A 20451-nucleotide genomic window follows, 5' to 3' on the forward strand; every position below is an offset into this window, starting at 1 on the left:
GTCATCATCTTTATACGAGGTGCGCCGCTTATCGTAAACGTGAGGATTTTCCTTAACACCTAATATTAGAATCTCATCAAATAAAACTTGCTATATGATGCAAAGCACAGAAGAAAGCATAGGTTATGTCACGGTCTTCTTGCTACAAAATATACGACGACAAAATACCTTTTAGATGGCAATAGAATGAATCTAGTGGGCTGTGATCGGAAACGTGAACGCCAAAGTTGAAACTTGGCCAACTCTCCGTTCCCGATCCCGGGCTCCGGCAAGCTTTTCGTTAATTGTGAATGCTCACATTTAAATGTACACATTTTAACAATTTTACCGTTTTCGTTTTCGTTTTCGTTCCGATTCTCGTTTCCGGTTTATTGTGAACCAGCCTTAATGTAAGCCATGATAACCCACCATCACGGATTGCCTTGAGCAAGTCACTCCTTGGGTCAAAGGCAGGTGCTGGCGGGTTGGCCGGTTTGTTACGAGTAGGATTATCTGTCTTGGGAGGAGATTGTTTCGGTGGTGATGTAGAAATGATCTGAAAATAAAACATAATTAGTGTCAAAATTACATTAGTACTACTAAAATTGCTTACAGATATTACCATGAAATTCATACACAAGTCCACCGATTATTAAAGATACATATATCAAGATAGCTCTGTTAATAACAACGTGACTCAGACCAGTTGACGTAATAAAGCTCTGTTACATACATTATACTCTCGTCACTAATCCGGCCTCCTTTTACTGTACTTCCTATCACTTCTAATGTAATAGTTTCCTGGGAAATTTATACTGGTGCCATATGTTATACTGTATTACTTATACAGGGTGGATGGTAACCTCTGAACCAAAATGAAACTGGTAATAGATCATAAGAATATTGATTACAAATAAACATGATGAGTTAATGGACATTTTAAATAGAATTACAGCCGCAAATAGAACATATTTCTCACTTTTAGGAGTCTTAAAATCCAATTACGTTCATAAGAAAAATAAACTAAGAATATACAAAACTATAATTAGGAGTATATTATGTTATGGGTGTGAGACATGGACATTAACAAAGAAAACAGAAGGTATGTTGAGGAGGTTCGAACGGAAGATACTCAGAAGAATATTTGGTCCTATACAAGAGAATCAACAATGGAGAATACGATACAACCAGGAACTGTATGAACTATATGAATCGATAGATACAGTCACACATATCAAGCTGAGGAGACTGGAATGGGTGGGGCATGTTTACAGAATGGAAGAGCGGAGAATACCAAAGAAAATTTTGGAAGGAAAGATTTATGGGACGAGATCTGTTGGAAGACCTAAAGTTAGGTGGATTGATGCGGTTACGACTGACTTCAGACTCTTCTTCGGAAGCGCGGCATGGAGAAGGATGGCGATTGATAGAGAAAAATGGAGGAAGAAGCTAGAGGAGGCTAGGGCCCAACATTGGGCTGTTAGGTGGTAGTGGTGGCGGCGGCGGCGGCGGCGGCGGCGGCGGCGGCAGCAGCAGCAGCAGCAGCAGCAGCAGCAGCAGCAGAAGCAGCAGCAGCAGCAGCAGCAGCAGCAGCAGCAGCAGTAGCAGTAGCAGTAGCAGTAGCAGTAGCAGTAGCAGTAGCAGTAGCAGTAGTAGTAGTAGTAGTAGTAGTAATAGATCATGAGAACAGATTTGAAAAATCTAAATAAGTTTTTTCCTTAACATTCACTGTTTTATTTCATGGCTGCTGCAATAACTCTAAGCAAGCATGGACTGCACTCCTTACCTTCCCCTCCCCTCTGCTGTACTCAGTTGGTAACACACGGCGTGCGCTCCATTGCAAGAATTATTTTAACGATTTTCGCTATTATTCAATTTAAATTCAAGGCTGAATGGTTTAATTTGCAAAAAAAAAAAAAAATCAATACTAATTGTTCAGATTATTTTTTCCTATCTGCAGTATGTGCAGAACTCGAATCATGCAAGTGAAGTGGGTAGGCATTAGACACACCTATCTGCTTGTATAGCAATTAGCCATTTCTTTTGGGCCATTACCGCAATAGAGTGCTGCAAACATTGGGCAGAGACTATTTTTGTCCTGTTTAACGATGCAGAATCACCACTTAAATTCTGGTACAGAGCTTACAATCCATCCTGTATACATATACACACGTTGGCAACATGTGGAACATTCTAGTTTCGATTTAGAAGTGGAAGTGGAGTGGTTGACGCAGCTTATAACATTAAATTTAAGCAGTCTCAGTAATTTGGCACTCTTGCTAATATGGATCCCCTGCAAGGAATGGCCAGATTATCGAGAGTCTACTGTATACTCACATCAACAGAGCTATATTTAAATATTAACAGAGTTCCGACATTACTAATAGCACTACATAAACATCAGGAAAGCTACGTTAACATCAACAGATCTATGTTAATGTCAATAAAATTTCGTTAATGTAGGCAGAACTCTATTATTATTAACTGAGTTGTGTTAACATCAGAGGTGAAAATGTTACAGATAGATTACCGACAGTGACTGGTAAATACACGTAGATAACATGAAACTCAGGTAGGCCTATTACTTTTATGAAACAATGCTTCAGTATTGTATTAAGGACTGTTTACTAATTTGGCATGCCTACCTCTCTCAAGACAACAATCTGCATGTCCCCCACCCTCACTCTATTAAGAACTTACTTGTTTCAGTGGTGACTTGCCCACATCACCATTCACCAGTGGTGGTGATGTAGGTGGAGCAGGGGCAGGTGAAAGAGGGCCATTGGGTAGCGTCATCGGTGGTGGTGGAGGTGGAGGAGGGGGTGGAGGAATGTTGCACGGGGGAGAGGTGGGTCGCTGCTGCACCATGAGTGGGGGTGGTGGTGATGGCGCCGTCTGCTGCTGTTCAGGGGTTGGTGGTGGAGGGGGCAGGTCCGGCTGGGCTTGCTGCTGCTGTTGCTGTTGTGGCTCAGGGGTGTTGTCCCTGCTCAGAGACTGCGAATGGGGTGTGTTGTGGTTCGACGGGGGTGTGGGGGTGGAATGAGTGGACACAGGCAGGGGACTTCCCGAACGACTGCCACTCCGACTCCTGGCTCGCAGATGTGAAGGCAGCGGCCCGTTCATGCCAGGAGGAGAGCCAACAGTCTCGACTGGGGGTGGTGGTGGCGGCGGCAGAGTCTCCCTGCCAGTGCTCATGCTGCGGCCGCGAGTCGGCGTGTTCGTAGTCGACGATACAGTCGGTGTGCTGAAACACAGTTCACAATATCTCTAGCACTGAAAGTTTGTGTCACTGCTGTAACTGTCAAATGAAAATCAGAAAAAGAAAATATCAAATCTGAGCTTTTGCAGAGAAAAAAATTAAATGGTGAAAGCAATATAATGTCAGTCAATCAAGTGGATTTAGTCAACAATTCCAACAAGCATGTTAAAATCTCGTGTAAAGTTTTTTTCTTTTCTTTTTCTTCTAGTATTTTCATTTTGTATGATTCTCCGATAAGCACGTTGTAATATAATAATATTAAATTGGGCTAACCGTCTATACTTATCTAGTTTATATTTGGAATTAAACATTACCGTTTTCGGCACTTATGTGCCATTTTCAAATGTATGGAATTGCCTTATTACATGATCAAATAGATACACCTTATGTGTGTGAAATATATGGTATGTACCCTTGATCTACCATCGTTTACAAAAAATATATAAATTAAATTAAAAACACTTGCTAATAATTAAAATCTATACTAATTTACATCTACAATAAAAGTCCCATTGTTTTATGTGACAATATGGTTATCTTGAAGTTGTTATCACATGCAGTTCCTATATTTATTAAATGTTTTTGAGTTGCACTGTGTTGCACGTATTAAAATGTTAAAATTTGTTTGTTATATATTAACACACAAAGGATTCATGTTGTTTCACTTACGCAAGTCGAAGCACTGTACCACGATGAAATGTTGCGTAATATCAGTTACATTGATGCTTGTTATTGTGTTCCTTCGGTTTGCCAATACGTGCAACACAGTGCAACTCAAAAACATTTAATAAATATAGGAACTGCATGTGATAACAACTTCAAGATAACCATATTGTCACATAAAACAATGGGACTTTTATTGTAGATGTAAATTAGTATAGATTTTAATTATTAGCAAGGGTTTTTAATTTAATTTATATATTAGTTTGTAAACGATGGTAGATCATCAAGGGTACATACCATATATTTCACACACATAAGGTGTATCTATTTGATCATGTAATAAGGCAATTCCATACATGTGAAAATGGCACATAAGTGCCGAAAACATTCATGTTTAATCCAAATATAAACTAGATAAGTATAGACGGTTAGCCCAATTTAATATTATTATATTTTTCTTCTAGCTTTTCCCAAAGCTAATATCGCTGTCGAAAGCCACAACATTTCAGATCATGGACGAGATTACGGAGAACATGACAAGACATCAGAAAGCAATTCCAAAAGAGGACTTCACAGACTGTTTGGGGCGCTGGGAGAAGTGCGTGAGGTTCCAAGACAAGTACTTTGAAGGTGGCTATGGCGTCATTGTCCAATTTGGGCTACATTTTTTTAAACATTAAATGGCTGAATATTTTCCAAACAGAACACGTATATACAATTAGTTGGTAATAATGGGATGGGGGAAAAAGTTTCATCCAATTCGCACCTATTGCTAGAGTTGTTGGTGCTGGGGGGTGCCGGAGGAGGCTGTGAAGGTCGCTGTGAGGTCGACCGTGAACCGTTGCTACGACTAGGAGTGTGGTTGTTTGGAGTTGGGTAACTTTCCCCAGCTACAGGCTGGCCCTGTGCATAATGCTGTTGGTAGATCGATTCCTCATAGCCCACAGGATAGTTGGCTCTGCACACAAAAAAAAAAAAACAACCTTGGTCATCATATGCTACCATGAACAAAAACAATTAAGTTCTTCACAATTAAAAACAAGTCCAAAAATTGCAAAATTTAATAAAATGCACAACTATATAACTAATACTATTATCTGTTTCGAACTTAGTGCATATGACTTTACAGGTTTCACAGCTTCAGTAGAGGAGTGCAATAGATTTTCGGGTATAACTATTTTATCCTCAAATCCTATAGCTTGGCAAGTGTAAAGACATTAAATTTATACTTAAATGCGAAGAAATCTCATAATTTTAGCTCAAGTTGTTTTCTCTATACAGGTTTCAATTGTTTTCATATAATTGATCAATTTATTTCAAGGAAGTCTTCAGCTACAGTATATAATTGCACAAATCTTATAGAGATCACATACTGAAGTAAAATTTACGAGATCTGATGGCATTGTATTTATTTTTAATCATAATTTTGATGAAATGTGTAACATTTTCATAATGTGGTGATATTATGTCATTAAGCCTAAAATGCGTGAATGGGAAACAACTAATAGATTTTAATACATAATATGATAAAAAAGCTTCACAACGATGACATTAGATGCTAAATATTTTATGTTAACAATAAGCAGTAACATTTGAAGTCTGTTTTCGAGGTCGTAAGCTTCTTTTTTTCCATCTTGTGAATATTGACTGTTACAGGGTTTCACTTCTCAGTTAGAGAGCACCTAACACACAAATACGCACAAATATGTGAAGTATTTTCTAGCTACATCGTTAGTTCTCATTATGAAATTTGTGTAAGCATCGACTTTTAATGTGACAGAAGCATTGTATTCGAATTTATTAATTTCTACTTCGCTCATTTGTTTTTTCCTGTAATCAGTTAAGCCACTGTCGACTTTAGTAGAAGGTCGGAACGCTGAAACTTGGCAACATGTACATCAGGCATCGACCAACTCACATGGCATATGCGGTTTAATGTTTGTTTACACTTATTTAAGAATATTTGCAATTTATGGTGAGTTTTTTTACGTGTGTTTCGCCTTTAAACCAATGAACCTGCAGAAGAAATAGTAACAATATATACATATTTATATAAGGTAGGTAAAAACATAATTTTAAAACAGAAATAGAACACGCAAAATACAATAACAAACATAACAAACATTCTTGAAGTCAAATCCTATGTATTATGCATATGTTTTCTGTTTTATTAATATAATATTACCTATTGGCTCGTTTTGCTTTACTATTCAATTATTTTTCAGGAATGCATTAATTACAGTGCCAGATAAATGTTGTGTTCCTAACTGCACTTCAAATTATCCGAGCAAAGGAGGTTATGTTCCAGTATTCAGATTCCCAAACGAAGAGAAACTTCGCCAAGCCTGGATAAGAAAAATACCACGCAAGCACTGGCAACCTTCAAAGTGGGCTGTGGTTTGCATACACCATTTTCATGATCAAGATGAAATAAAAGTGGAAAAATACAAGGATTCGTCGGGAGAGTGGAAGGAACTTCCTATAGATAGGTTGAAGTTAGTAACAGGAACACTCCCTACAATTTTTCCTGATTTGCCAGCTTATTTGTCAACCCCAGAAACAAAGAAGCGGAGGGACCCTGAAGAACGAAGAGCCAGACAGACTGAAGCACATGCTGAAAAAGAAAAAGGTTTTCTTGAAAAAGACATTATTAAGGACTTCTCTACGTTTACCGACAATGTCAGTGGAAAGTCACAGTTGCTAAAGGGTTGGTTTATTTATTATAATATTTATCACGTAATACTTTATCAGTGCACTTTCGAAGCCATACCACAGATAATAGTTAGTGTTAAAATAAATAAATATATGAATTGTGAGGTATGTGTCAATCAGAACATAGTAGCTAGAAGTGAACTGTTTGACATATTAACAGGAAATATGAAACTCCCCGCTGGTCTCAGTTAGAACAAATTTTGAAGAAATATGAGTCTGTTGAGAAAGACTGTGTAACTGCTCAAAGTGTCCAAACTGTGCTATCAGTTATTACGAACAAATTAAATTCACTTCTGTTATTATTGGGAGAGTCCGAACATTGAAAGGCAAATTAAATTTGCAATTGAACATTTAAATTTAATTTGTAGCATTATTCAACTGATTATATTTTATGGGCTTTTATGTTGTATATGCATTCTCCAAGTTGTTATGCGGCAATCCGAGAAACATCTTGGATTGTTTTACCACATATGAAATATTTGCAACATTTGACTTCTTTGTTTTCAGTGTCGCCAAATTCAATGACAAACAATGAACATTTTCTCAAAAATGCCATAAAAAACTTGACAGAGAGAGAACGTTTAGTTAGTTTACAAATTGATGAAATGCATATCAAACCACAGACTGATTATAAATCAGGGCAACTGTTCGGATATGCTGATAACCAGCAAAATACTGAAGCTAAAACTGTCCAGGCATTTTTTGTTTCTTCTCTATTTGGTAACTTCAGGGAAATTGTTGCTCTTTACCCAGTAAAGAATTTGACAGGCAAAGATTTATATGATATGATAAATGTTGTAATTGATTTATTAAGAAAGTGTGGGTGCCATATACTTTCTGTTGTTTCAGACAATCACAGAGTAAACAGAAATATGATGGCACTACTTCAGGGTTTAATGAAGGGTATGCTTCAAATGACATTGATCCACCATATAAGACATTTTTTACGTACGACTTTGTTCATATTTTTAAGAACATTAGAAACTGCTGGATCAAAATCAGAAAGATGCTTCTCAAACATTGATTTTTCCAGATTTTGAAGACACAGACACGCTTTTGACTGCAAAATTTTCAGACCTTAAGCAACTGTATCACTATGGTAATAATGTCAGTCCTCTCTTGAAACCTGCTCATAAATTAAATCATAAATCTCTGTACCCAAGCAACTTAGAAAGACAGAAAGTTTCATTAGTTTGCAATATTTTCCATGAGTCTGCTTACAGTGCTTTAAACGCTGAATTTCAAAGTCAATCAGGTATTGTGTTAAGTCCAGGTACTTGTCAGTTTGTATTGATAATACTGCAGTGGTGGACAATTGTAAACGTGAAATCCAAGCTGTTGGGTACTATGAAAAGAAATGAATTGGCGAATCCCTTTTATAGTGTTGGAGATGCCTGCCTTAAATTTTTAAGACAATTTTTACAATGGTTGCAAAAATGGGAATGCATTAGAGAAGGTGGCTTAACTCCTGATACTTACAGGGCTTTGTTTCAGAGTACCTCTGTGTTAATTGAATTTATACAATACAATTTGCAAACTCTTAATGTGGAATTTGTATTGCCAGGAAAGTTACAAACCGACACTCTTGAGCAATGCTTCAGTTGCTATAGGCAGTTATCAGGTGGTAACTACAATGTTTCCTTTGTACAGGTCTTAGAGGCAGAAAAAAAACTCAGAATGAAATCTCTTTTAGGTATAAAATCAGCCAAGTATGGAATTCTAAAATGGTCCTCATAAACATTTGAAGCAGCAGAAAATATAGACCTAGAAAGGAATGAAACTGTAGATGTAGCTCCATTTTTAGTGTCATCCAAGATCCCGATACTTTTACCTTTGAAGCTGATACCTCCAGCCTTTTGTACATATCAGGTTATGCCTCTTTCAAGGTATCTTCAAGGTTACAGTGTCCACTTTGTATTGATTACTTGGTAGGGAAAGAAACCAGCAATCAAGATATTTATTTTGACACTTTGAACCGAGGAGGACTTACTCTTCCTTCAGATTTTGTAATTTACATTGCAAAAATTGCATACTGCATTGTAAATGCATTGATTTCAAGGGGTACAAATGAAGAACAATTTGTAAAATGTGGAAATCAGAAAAAATTGTTGATGTTACTCTGCAAAACAGTTTTGTGTGGTGATGCTGGTTTTGTAAATGATGTATGCCCATGTGGTATGGAATATATTAAACTTGCTAACAAAATACTTTCAGTCATTACGAATATACTGTTAAATAATTATTCAAAGGCCAGGAATGATAACATATCTGCCAGAAAACCAGTGTATGGTAAGAGAAAGTTACAGACATTTTAGAAAAGGATTTTAAAAGTCTGTGTGTGTCTAATGCTCAATATTTAACGGTGAAGTCATTCTCCTTCTTTCTTCCCAATATTTAGATGTAAGGTCCATAAAATTTTCCACAGATTCACAGATTTTTTTAGATATTCCATGTCCGTGGCATCTTCTTTATTGCACAATAAACATTTAGCAGAGTCCAATAAGCTGATTCGATGTAGATGTTTTGTAAGACAGTCGTGACCAGTAATCAGTCTGAACATAGCCACAGTAGATTTTCGTGGTAGATCAGGAATGGATTTTAAATCTTGTAGTAAATTATTCCATCTTGAATTTTGATGTTCACTTGGAGAATTAGTGTGGTAATTGCTGGTAGTTTTCCTTTTGATAACTCGTTTTATGGACTCATACGAAAACTGTAGTTCTTCTTTACGTTTTTTCTAGTTCCTTTCTTAGCCAACATATCAGATTTCTCATTACCGTATATTTCACAATGGGTTGGGATTCATTGGAGAACTAAGGTATTTTTTAAATTTTGAATGTACCATAACATACAATGGATTTCCTTAATTTTTCTTGATACAGCAAAAGTAGTTGTTCTAACTTCCTGGATTGCAGCTTTGGAATCAGATAAGAGAACTGTATTTTTGCATTTCTATAACCAAGGAAAAAAATTTTGGAGAGAGGCATAGATAGCTTCAAGGTCACCATCAAAATTTTAAGTCACATTTGCCAACATTTTTATAAAATGAAAAATATGGACAAGTAGCACCTGTTCCTTCATCTGGATTCGTGAGTGAGTCATCTGTGTAAATATGTAACCAATCTTGTGTTAATAATGTAAAAAATGTAAGCCTAAATAAGGTAAAATGTAGGTATTATAGTCCTAGAAATTGTAGGCCTACAGTATGTGTAATGTAATTGGATAATGTATGATGTAATTGGATACAGAAATTGGAAATAAGATTTTAAAAATGCTAATAATAAAGACATGACTCCTTGTAAGTTATTTATTGCGACTTCTCATAAATTGACATTAGCCTACTGAAGTCTGCAGAAGATGGTCTAGTCTAACTGGATAAACCCATTAATTCTGGCTGGAAAGCAACGTAGGCCTAGGATCTACATAAGGTAAAATGTATTTAATATACACGCTTATGATCTGTGTATGACTTTAGTAAATATGAGATTTTTTTTTATAAACAATGCAAAACTATAATGTGCGAAATAAGAACAAAAAATGACACGGCATAACAGTTACGAACACTCGTATTAATATACAGCACATTTATTACGAGTTGACATTATTCTAAATTGAAAAAAAAAAAAAAGATAAAAGGAAAACTTTAATTTGTTGAATATATATATATATATATATATATATATATATAATTCGTAACATATTATATTTTAAGTGTTTGGTTATAATGGTGAGTATGACAGCAGTATGACTGACAACAGCAGGCGACACAGTTTTGCCAAGGTGAACCTTCCGACCTTCTACTATAGTCGACCGTGGTTAAGCACTAGGTTTACATATGAGCTATTCCATCTCAAATCGACCGAAATATAGAGAAAATTGACCTTACAATTTCTAAATACAATGAAACTTTTTTTGTACGTAGAGAACTGTGATACAATGTTTTGTGTAAAGTTTGAGGCATCAGAACTTAATAGTGTTTAAATTAAAAATATTTAAATTTATCGTATTTTCATAAAATTAGCAACTTTAAACTGTTGTAGCTCCGAAACCCTTTCACCCAATGATCAAAATCATGGTTTATTTTGATGCTGAGAAATTGAAGTTTATATTGACATATAAATAGATTTCTTACTTTTTATGGAAATGGAGAAATTTGGATTTTTCCTCATTAAGACACCTTTGCCTAGGAAAAAATATTTTAAAAATATATAGTTAGATTCTGCATTGAAAGTACAAATAAACATATTTTTTACTGATGGTATGTTGATAAGAAAGTATTGAAAATATCAAATAAAGAAAATAAATAGTACGTGCGTGAACTAACCAGCTGACTGTGAGATAGGAGCTAGCCGAGACAAGCAAGGCCAGGAGACAAACACGTGATGTTTCGTCTAGTAGCGCATAGCTGGGCTAGCTTTATCACAAGTTGTCATAAACACAGGAGTAAATTGACGCCCAACGCTCGATTATCATCATCTCTCAGCCAGTGTGTGCGGTACTGCGCCGTCCAAGTCTAGGCGTGTGAAAATAATTTATTTAATACCCTCGAAACTTATTGTCGTACCACTAAGCAAACAATGCCGAATCCCTCTTAATAATGCAAGGTTTTTTCTCAATATTTTTTTACATTTTTACGAATGAGCAAAAAGCCTAAAGTAAGTAAAATCAGATTATCTGTCTCTCTGTACACAATAAAAATAAGGATTACTTCTTATCATAACCTACCAAATGTCAGCTTCAGAATGAGCTCTCGTCCAATGTTCTATATTAAATGATTCCAGAGTTCTGAGCGCTGAAAGAGCCTTGTTTTTCTAAAATACGCTAAATTTGTCGCTCAATAATACGAAAACCGTTTGACTTTCGATAGTATATTTTTTGCAAATGCACTCTCCTCAGCACCTTCTATAAATAGGGAAAAAATTAGAGTATAAAAAAATCCGAGGTTTTTTACTGATCGATTTCATATGGAATAGCCCATACACCATTGTAAATTATGATATTTTGACTAACTTCTGTTTGTGTCTAGTTTTCACTGTAATTGTAGCCTTGGTTCAGAAAAATTTACACGATTTTCCATGTATTGGAATTTATTTATTAATATATAATTTTATACTAGACATCTCAATCTGACATTCCACTGGAAGTGTTACAGAGTAGAACTGGCTAAGTTGTGTTGCCTTGTCATTGGTTCATATCATATGCAGTAAGTTTGAAGCAGAGTGTAGTATCACCATTACATGTTTGAACCTACCTATAGTGTGACTCTGTAGGACTCTGCGTGTGCCGTGGACTGTACACCCCAGAGTTCCCACTGTACACAGAGTCCACCTGGTCTGGGTAACTCCGTCGCAGTTCAATGCTGTTGGGTCTGGGAGGCCGAGGCTCTGACACGCCTATTCCCACCGTTAGAAGGGCTTCATCAGGCTGCTGTACAGGCTGGAAAACATAACACAAAGCATCAATTTAAGCTGCAAATTCTTGTGTCTCTGAACTAAAGCATCGAAGGTTAAAATTCAACTGAGAATGATTCATTTTTTGGAAACAAATCCAAAGTAGAATATCATCTGGGAAGGAATTAAACTTGGGAATATCAGACCATACACTTCTGGGATAACCAATGATGCAGTGGTTGCAAACAGTGCTGCCACTCAAATGTGCCATTAATACTTTGTTGTTTCTGTCTTTTAGTATTTGACAAATTATGAAAATAAACTATTTGTGGCAACGGCTAAAAGTATAACATAGAGCAAAGCATTTGCGAACATAATAATAATCTTGTTTTAACTTCACATATTTTAATTTCAAACAGGGAGTAGCCTACACTATTTACGAGATTAACAGACACCACATTAAAGCATCAACACAAAAAAATAACTAGTGTTGTCAATATTGTAAAAATGCATTTTATTGTTAACAGTGGTCTGTACTCAAGTTTGTGCTGGAAGTTTAACTATAACAGTAGTGTCAGAGTGGACTAAAGTAGAGAAATATTATTGTGAAACTACAGTCCATATATCCACATAAGTAACGTCTTCAGCTATGGTATGCTAATTCAAGTTCTTTGTCTTTCACAGTACACAGTTCTTTATGGCGACATTTCGAAATCTTATGAATTAGGCCTAAATACCCTCGGAATAGACACCACACCCACTGTGGAACATTTTGTGCCATTTTTACCTTTTAATGCATATAATTTCGCATCTTATTAATGAACTACACATACAGTCTGTCTCCAATCCTGGAAGATGACAGTCCTCTACTCATTTATATCTACTTTTATCTCTATTTTGGTCTGTGACGCACCTGCGGTGTCCTGTAGTGGATGTTCTGTGGCATGATGTATTCCCCATGACCCACTGCCAATTGCCGTTGTCTTTCTCTTGTGTTATGGGGCTGCCGCACTCTCTTCTTGTGCCGACCACCACCTCCCTCATTTCGTGGACGGTGAGGCTGCAATATCAACAGTTCCAATCTATTACTTGTCAATACTGCCTCAACCTCCACAACTTCCATTCCATAACAATGAACACGCACGCACACATACATACATACATACATACATACCTAGAAAATTTAGTCTTTGTAAGATCGTAAGTGAAATTATACAGCAAGAGTCTCGTATTATATTTCATATAAGTATTAATTGATTTTAAACAAGTGAGAGACACCATTTCAAGAAAATAAACAACATCAGAAAGCTAAAATGACTGGAAAAAAATGTCACTTACACATAGAGTGAACTTTGGCACGCAAATTGTAACAACTTCACATTTTATTATTTTACCTTAATTGTATTTGTAATCAATAACGTAAGAAAGGGGAGGAGATGTGAAGACAGAGCTTTAATTTTGGAAGATAAATTCAAAAATACATTAATTCATTCATTAATTTATAATCAAATAAATAAATAGTCGTGGATGAAGAAAATAAAGAAAAAAAAATGACAAAAACCAAGAGAAAAAAGGGAGACAGATAGAAAACCTAAATAAATGAAGGTAGAAAAGAAGAAAGGAAGGAAAAAAACAAAGAAAGGCACAGAATGGAAATAAAGAAATATGCATGAATAAATAGATAAACTGGATTACTAAATTATATTTATTTTTTTTTTATCTATTATTTTCTGAAGTATTTAACAGATTCTATTCGAGGGGGGAGGGGGGGGAAGGGTAGATAAAATAATATCCAAGTGACCACAAAAGCATTTTGCTGTTTTCTCCCACTCTCATTTGTTTGCAAATACAAATTGTAGAAACGGCAAATACTTTTGTGGTTACCTGATAAATATATATAAAATAAGTAAATCATTATCATGTCTTTCACGTGTTACACCCTAGTGGATCCGTTAGTCTCATGCCCAAGTTTTAGTGGTCTTCCAAAATTTCTTCTTCCTCTTGGTACATAGGCAAAAATTTGTCTAGGCCATCTATTCTGAACCATTCTTTTGAAATGAATAAATAAATATAATAAATAGGCACAATGAATCAGTGAATTACCTTTCCCATAAAGTGTCTCTACTTTTGAGCCTATCCTTTTCTGGAAATACATTCAACTACAGTTGTGTTAATTTACAGTGAAGATGAAATGAAAAGAGAAATTCTTAAATGAGATTTTATTATTATTATTATTATTATTATTATTATTATTACTATTATTATTAAAAATGGCCGTCTTGAAGCATATAGTTGTCACTAAATGTCTATACCATCCGCCTGCAATTGACTGTCTATACTAGTGAAACGAGTGAATAAATAACTTCAATTCTTTTTGTAAACAGACACTTTCTGCATAAATGTATGACATATAATATATCGCGAATTATCATTTATGCTCAAATGCTAATTTGTTTCTTGGCATGGCTTTGAAAATTAAATGTTCACTCACACTGCAAACTTTACCATCAATACTCAAGAGTGTTGCTGAACGGATAGATCCACTATGATGTAAGTAATGATTGATATCTCGGAAAATAATTTAGAGTGAATCTGTACACATACTTTTATGCTTAAAAAGGTACAGTACATTACAATGCTAATCTTTCAGATGTCAAGCTAGAAGAATCATCTCGACTGGTTCTCCTTACCCCAAAAAATGTTGTTGTTGTTGTTTTCTAATGCCAGGCGTTTGAAATAAAGTCATTTGACCTCTTGCACGCCAATATTTTTCAAACATATTATCATGGCCAGCCACTGAAGCCAGATTTTGAGGTGTTCCGAATCCATACCCCAAAAATGTAAACTCGTGATTTGTTCCACATATTAAAGCTTCAATGCTGATATTAAGATCTTAAGATCTATGTAATACAATAAATGAAATGTGGTGGCAACCCATTACTAAATAAGAGCTGTAGAAATAAATATCATATCATATCATATCATATCATATCATATCATATCATATCATATCATATCATATATCATATCATATATCATATATCATATCATATCATATCATATCATATATCATATCATATCATATCATATCATATCATATCATATCATATCATATCATATATCATATCATATCATATATCTTATTTATTTTTTTATTTTATTGGGTTATTTTACGATGCTGTATCAACATCTAGGTTATTTTTATTTAGCGTCTGAATGATATGAAGGTGATAATGCCGATGAAATGAGTCCGGAGTCCAGCACCGAAAGTTACCGAGCATCATATATCATATCATATCATATCATATCATATCATATCATATCATATCATATCATATCATATCATATCATATCATATCATATCATTTCATATCATATCACATCATATCACATCATATATCATATCATATCATATATCATATCATAAATCATATCATATCATATCATATCATATCATATCAATAAATGAAATTTAAAAAAAATGAAAATAACAGAGGTTTTTATTTCCTTATATCACAACATGGAAGAATGTAACTAAGATTTTTCTTTTATAACAGCTCATAATATTTGAATGAAGAAGTTCTTCTCAGTTAGAATTTTATATACTTTTACGATTTTTACCACCAACAATGGATAATTTTACCTCAGATTTTGTTTGATTTTTCTGAATTAATTTTGAATAAACACTGTGTCTTCCCCAATGTTATGCCACTGGTTATCACTTCGAGGCTCTAAAGCAGCTATTTTGAAGCAGTGTGCCACGGCACAGTAGCACGATGTGAATGATCCGCTGGTGTGCCGCAAGGAAATTAATATAGTATTAGTAAAGGTTATTGTTGGAAAAATGAAAGTGAAAAGAGTAGTAAAAGTCCACATGAGTCAACTTTCAGCGAATGCAGGCCAAGTCAACATTCAGTAACACAGTGTAGGTCTTCAATCAGCAGAGGAGAGAATGACTGATGCACAACCAGGGTCACCGATCAGTAAGGTTAGAACATCGTACCAACCTTGAATTGAACTGAATTAATTTTTTTTTTATTTTAGTAGGTTATTTTACGACGCTTTATCGACAGCTTAGGTTATTTAGCGTCTGAATGAGATGAAGGTGATAATGCCGGTGAAATGAGTTCGGGGTCCAGCACCGAAAGTTACCCCCATTTGCTCATATTGGGTTGAGGAAAAACCCCGGAAAAAACCTCAACCAGGTAACTTGTCCCGAGTGGGAATCGAACCCGGGCCACCTGGTTTCGCGGCCAGACACGCTGTTACTCCATAGGTGTGGACGAACTGAATTAAAATGAATTTGAATTTAAGGGAGGGTGCACTAAGACCCATCACTCCGACCTTATTAGAACTACTACTATGCTGACCCTCAAGCTAGGCACATTCCCAACTCACACCAGCTGACTACACTAAGGTTTGCAGTGTACCCAGGTTTCAAGCAAACCACCTCACTCGTCCCTAGGCCAGTCTCCTCTGTGCATCGTCAGCCGATATTCTAAGAATGCTACAGAATGATGAAAGAATGGAGAAACGTTGGAGAGATGACTACATATGGGAAAACAGGAGAGCCCCAAGAAAAACCCCAAATGCAGCTATTTCTGCCACAACTGTCACTATGAAACGACCTTTAAAAATGTCATATTTTACTTGTTTTTATGAAAAAAAAATTCCTCCGTAGTTAGGAAACACTGGTTTAGATTAAATAAGTGTGCTGCAAAATTTTAGAATAAAACTTCAGTGTGCCACATGTTGTCAGGAGGTTAGAATCCACGTAAAGAAGGACAATATCTGTCATTACAGGTAATATAAAGCAGAGAGGTCTTTGAAAAAAGTTATCTAAGATCTCAACAAAGATACGAGGCAATGATACTCGGTCACAATTATTAGTACACAATGAGTGCTAGTTAGTGAAAAAACTAAAGAAGGTGAAAAATGTTAGTATCTGAATATTATTATGAATAGATATAAGTTTCACATGAACACACAAAATGCCAATCTGCCATTTTAGAATAAAGTACTTATGTAGAAAAACGTTTATGTAATTAATTACAATCTTAATTGCAATCGAAAAAATGTAATTAGCTAATTCATACCACACACTGTATTACATGCATTCGCAACATTATTAAATGTGTTCACTCTTATTAACATCACAGTTATAACATATAACACGCTTTCGTTTATAACTTGCCTCATAGTATGAACCCCCTAACAGCAATGGCTACAACAAATGAATAAATTTCATTTAATCAAAATTTGCATGGCATGATTCAACAAAGTTTAGACAAGAGCTGCAGCAGAACATACATACCTTCTTCCCTCTATCGTGCATCATTCTCTCCGTGTCTTTGAGCATTTCTTGTCGCCATAAGTCGAAGAAGTAGTTTGCATCCGTATAAAATTTTAAACCATCTTTACCATCCTCTCTGCAAATAAGAAAACAAGAATACAATTTAACATATGACATGACATATTTTATAGCAAATATCTGAGAACTATCATTCTCTTCTGTTTATCACAATAATTAATGGATACTTTTGGTCGACTAATGGAAGTAAAAGAAGTATCTGTTATTCTAAAATTCGATTGTTTATTTCCTAACAGAAAAGAAGCAATATAACTTTCTGTAATTCCACAAGATAGCCGCAAAAAAATCTCTTGGAATGTTAACATGTGGCATATTTTCACAAACTTTAAGACCCATTTTCTACAGATTACAATTTTCTACAATTTAAGGAACATTTTCTTAAAAAGTATTTGATATAAAGTAATAACATTTTTCACGCTTCTTTATTACTGAATAATACGAATTTTCGTGTCGACAGATTGTTTTTGTGTGTTAATTTAAAGTACTTAGATAAAGTATGGTAGAACCTGTACGCACTCACACAATCAACACAAAAAAATTCTCGCAATACCGCATAACAGTAAAGAAATAAAACAGGTGTACCATACTTTTCCTTACTGTATGACCTAGACCTATAGTTCGACTTGCAAATTTCCATTGAACTAACATACATTAACTGTAACAGAAATGTGATAAGATAAAACATATTAATTTTTAAATTTCGAATGGTATATTTTAACATCGTCAATAAAAAACAATTTTTAATTAAATGGTGCAACAGTATTTAGTCAACGTATTTATTGCTGTGCTTATCACTTTCTAATAGTTCTTGTAACTTTTCTGCATTTAAAAACTCACAAAACTAACGACTGGAAAAACTGAAATTCACTTTCACATACAGCTCATTTTTAACAGTATCATAATGAAACTTTTCTTTCTTTTCTCCATTAGCATTTAAAAGGCTAATTTATTCTTTCTTACACTGGGTTGAAAGGTGGAACAGAAAGGACTTAACATAACAGTTTCTTTCTTTTCTTTAATGTGGTGAAGTAATTAAAAAAAAAAAAACTAACTAATTTTCTGTACTTTTGTAAGTTTACAACATACACTGTCAGAACTATTTTCCTTAAAAATAGCTTTATTTATAACATGCTTTTCAAACAGAAAATCTGCATTCACATTACTTATTTGAAATAATGAAACGTTATTTAGACATTATATACAGAAATAAGTTCAAACTCTAATAAAGAAACCATAATGGATGGCTTACTAAGTTCATTGCATCTATTTAGACCATTTTTCTAAGTAATCTACAGCATTCTAAAATAGTACATTATGCAACGAGCCTAAAATGGTAGTAATTAAGACGCGAGTATGTTTATGAAACGAGCATAAGCGAGTTTCGTAATTTTCATACGAGCGTCTTAATTACCATTATAGTTAAGTTTCATACGACTTTTTATGCTCGACCATATTTCTAATTTGAAATTATTCATAAGTATTCATGTTATTCTTATCTGACTGAGGAGCGGAACTGACCAGACGCGAAAGTATTGATTTTTTCCGAGAAACAAATGTCGACATTGACCTTCATATAATCTAGAGAGTAAAATAAACATTAATATTGATATAACCTTGAAATTTAATTAGACATTGAAAAACGAGATGACAAGTTGAATTTTATTTGAATATCATTTACAATTAACGCTAATTATTATAGTAACAGAACTAGTGGTCTTTCGATTGCATATCCGAGAATAATCAATACTTGCGCTTTCATATTGCTACAATGTTATTTTCTGATTGGTGGAACACCTGAACTTTAATGAATAGGTGTACTTTAATGAGGTCCATTAAAGGGCTACTATCAGGTGTATAATTACTACATTTTTGGCATGGTCGAGCATAAAAAAAATATTAGCGTTGTTTAAATGAGATGAAGCCCTAACACTGCTAGTCATAAATTAGTCGAAGATCAAAAGTAGGACAGTTTGTTTCCCACAATCATTCAAAGGAGACTTGGCAGATTTAATAACAAACTGTAGTTGTCTTGCTAAATCTGGATATCAATCCATATCACCTCTCTCTACTGCTATGATTCAGGAAACATGGAAGTTTTACCTCCATTCTTCGCGTATTTCTTAAAAGCACATTTTATTTCTAAGAAAGTTACAGAATCCTAAATTATATTTAAAAAATGTATGAAGTCCCAAAACACAACGGAAAAAAAAGTTGAGTTTTCATAATCTGGAGCTTGCTATTTATGTAGACTATTCTGACCCCAATAATGACAATGAAACAAGTTGTAAGTTTCAAGTCTGAGGTTAATGTACGTACCTGTAGGAGTTGAGTTTGTCCAGTGGAGGTGGCTTATCACAAACCTGGTATGTTTCGAGCATGGCAGTTGGCATGGTGTCGCGTGAAACCACCTGCTGATCAAACACTACTGAGCTCTTGAATGCCTTTCTCATGTGGATATCTTGTAGGGAAACTGTAACACAAAACAGCTTTACTAGTATCTCTCCACAGCAACACTGGGCACAAGTGAAGTGATGTAAATGTGCAGCTGAGTGTGAACACAAACCATTCAGTAGTTAATAATAAGAACAATAACAGATAGAATGCAGGACTGAATAGACTCAGACAGCATGTCAAAAATAAAATAAAAACCAACAACACTGAAAAGTGTACTTCTACAAAGAATGTGAAGATCGTTTCCTTTCAGCATCACAGTAACTCCTCTTTATATTTCTTATAATGAGAAAATGAAACATGTTTATTATTCACATGTAATATTTGTTCATCAAATTTCCAATAAAAAAAAAAAAAAACTTTAGCGAAAACCAGACAAAACAATTGAAACCTCTTGTAAAATGCCAAATTTCTTTAACCTGGTACGGTATGTGAAAAATTAATTTAAGTGTAATTAAAATTAAGATTTTTTAAATCATTCTAGATAAGACCCAAATTTCCCATGACCCGATAAAAATTGTGTTAATATAAAATCTGGTATAATTTGGTTGCTATTTAAGCGGGTGTCGACGCTAGGAAAGATTTCTCTCGTAACTGAACCCTTTGTACTGCATAGCCACTGATTG

General features: G+C 34.8%; 1 protein-coding gene across 3 annotated transcripts in view; it reads right to left on the minus strand.

The window, feature by feature from the left end:
* Positions 1-20451, minus strand: part of SCAR (wiskott-Aldrich syndrome protein family member 3 SCAR) — a 192727-nt gene that overhangs the window by 9121 nt on the left and 163155 nt on the right. For 2 of the 3 annotated variants that reach the window (XM_069844019.1, XM_069844020.1), the window contains 8 exons: positions 19691-19844; positions 17318-17432; positions 17198-17227; positions 12917-13063; positions 11865-12049; positions 4668-4859; positions 2680-3223; positions 409-535 (listed from right to left, as the gene is read on the minus strand). In XM_069844019.1, the coding sequence (XP_069700120.1) occupies positions 409-535; positions 2680-3223; positions 4668-4859; positions 11865-12049; positions 12917-13063; positions 17198-17227; positions 17318-17432; positions 19691-19844 (1494 nt within the window). The remainder of the gene's footprint in view (positions 1-408; positions 536-2679; positions 3224-4667; positions 4860-11864; positions 12050-12916; positions 13064-17197; positions 17228-17317; positions 17433-19690; positions 19845-20451) is intronic. The other variant, XM_069844021.1, reaches the window with a different exon arrangement.

This window comes from Periplaneta americana, chromosome 13 (genome assembly GCF_040183065.1).
Source record: "Periplaneta americana isolate PAMFEO1 chromosome 13, P.americana_PAMFEO1_priV1, whole genome shotgun sequence".
Taxonomy (NCBI): domain Eukaryota; kingdom Metazoa; phylum Arthropoda; class Insecta; order Blattodea; family Blattidae; genus Periplaneta; species Periplaneta americana.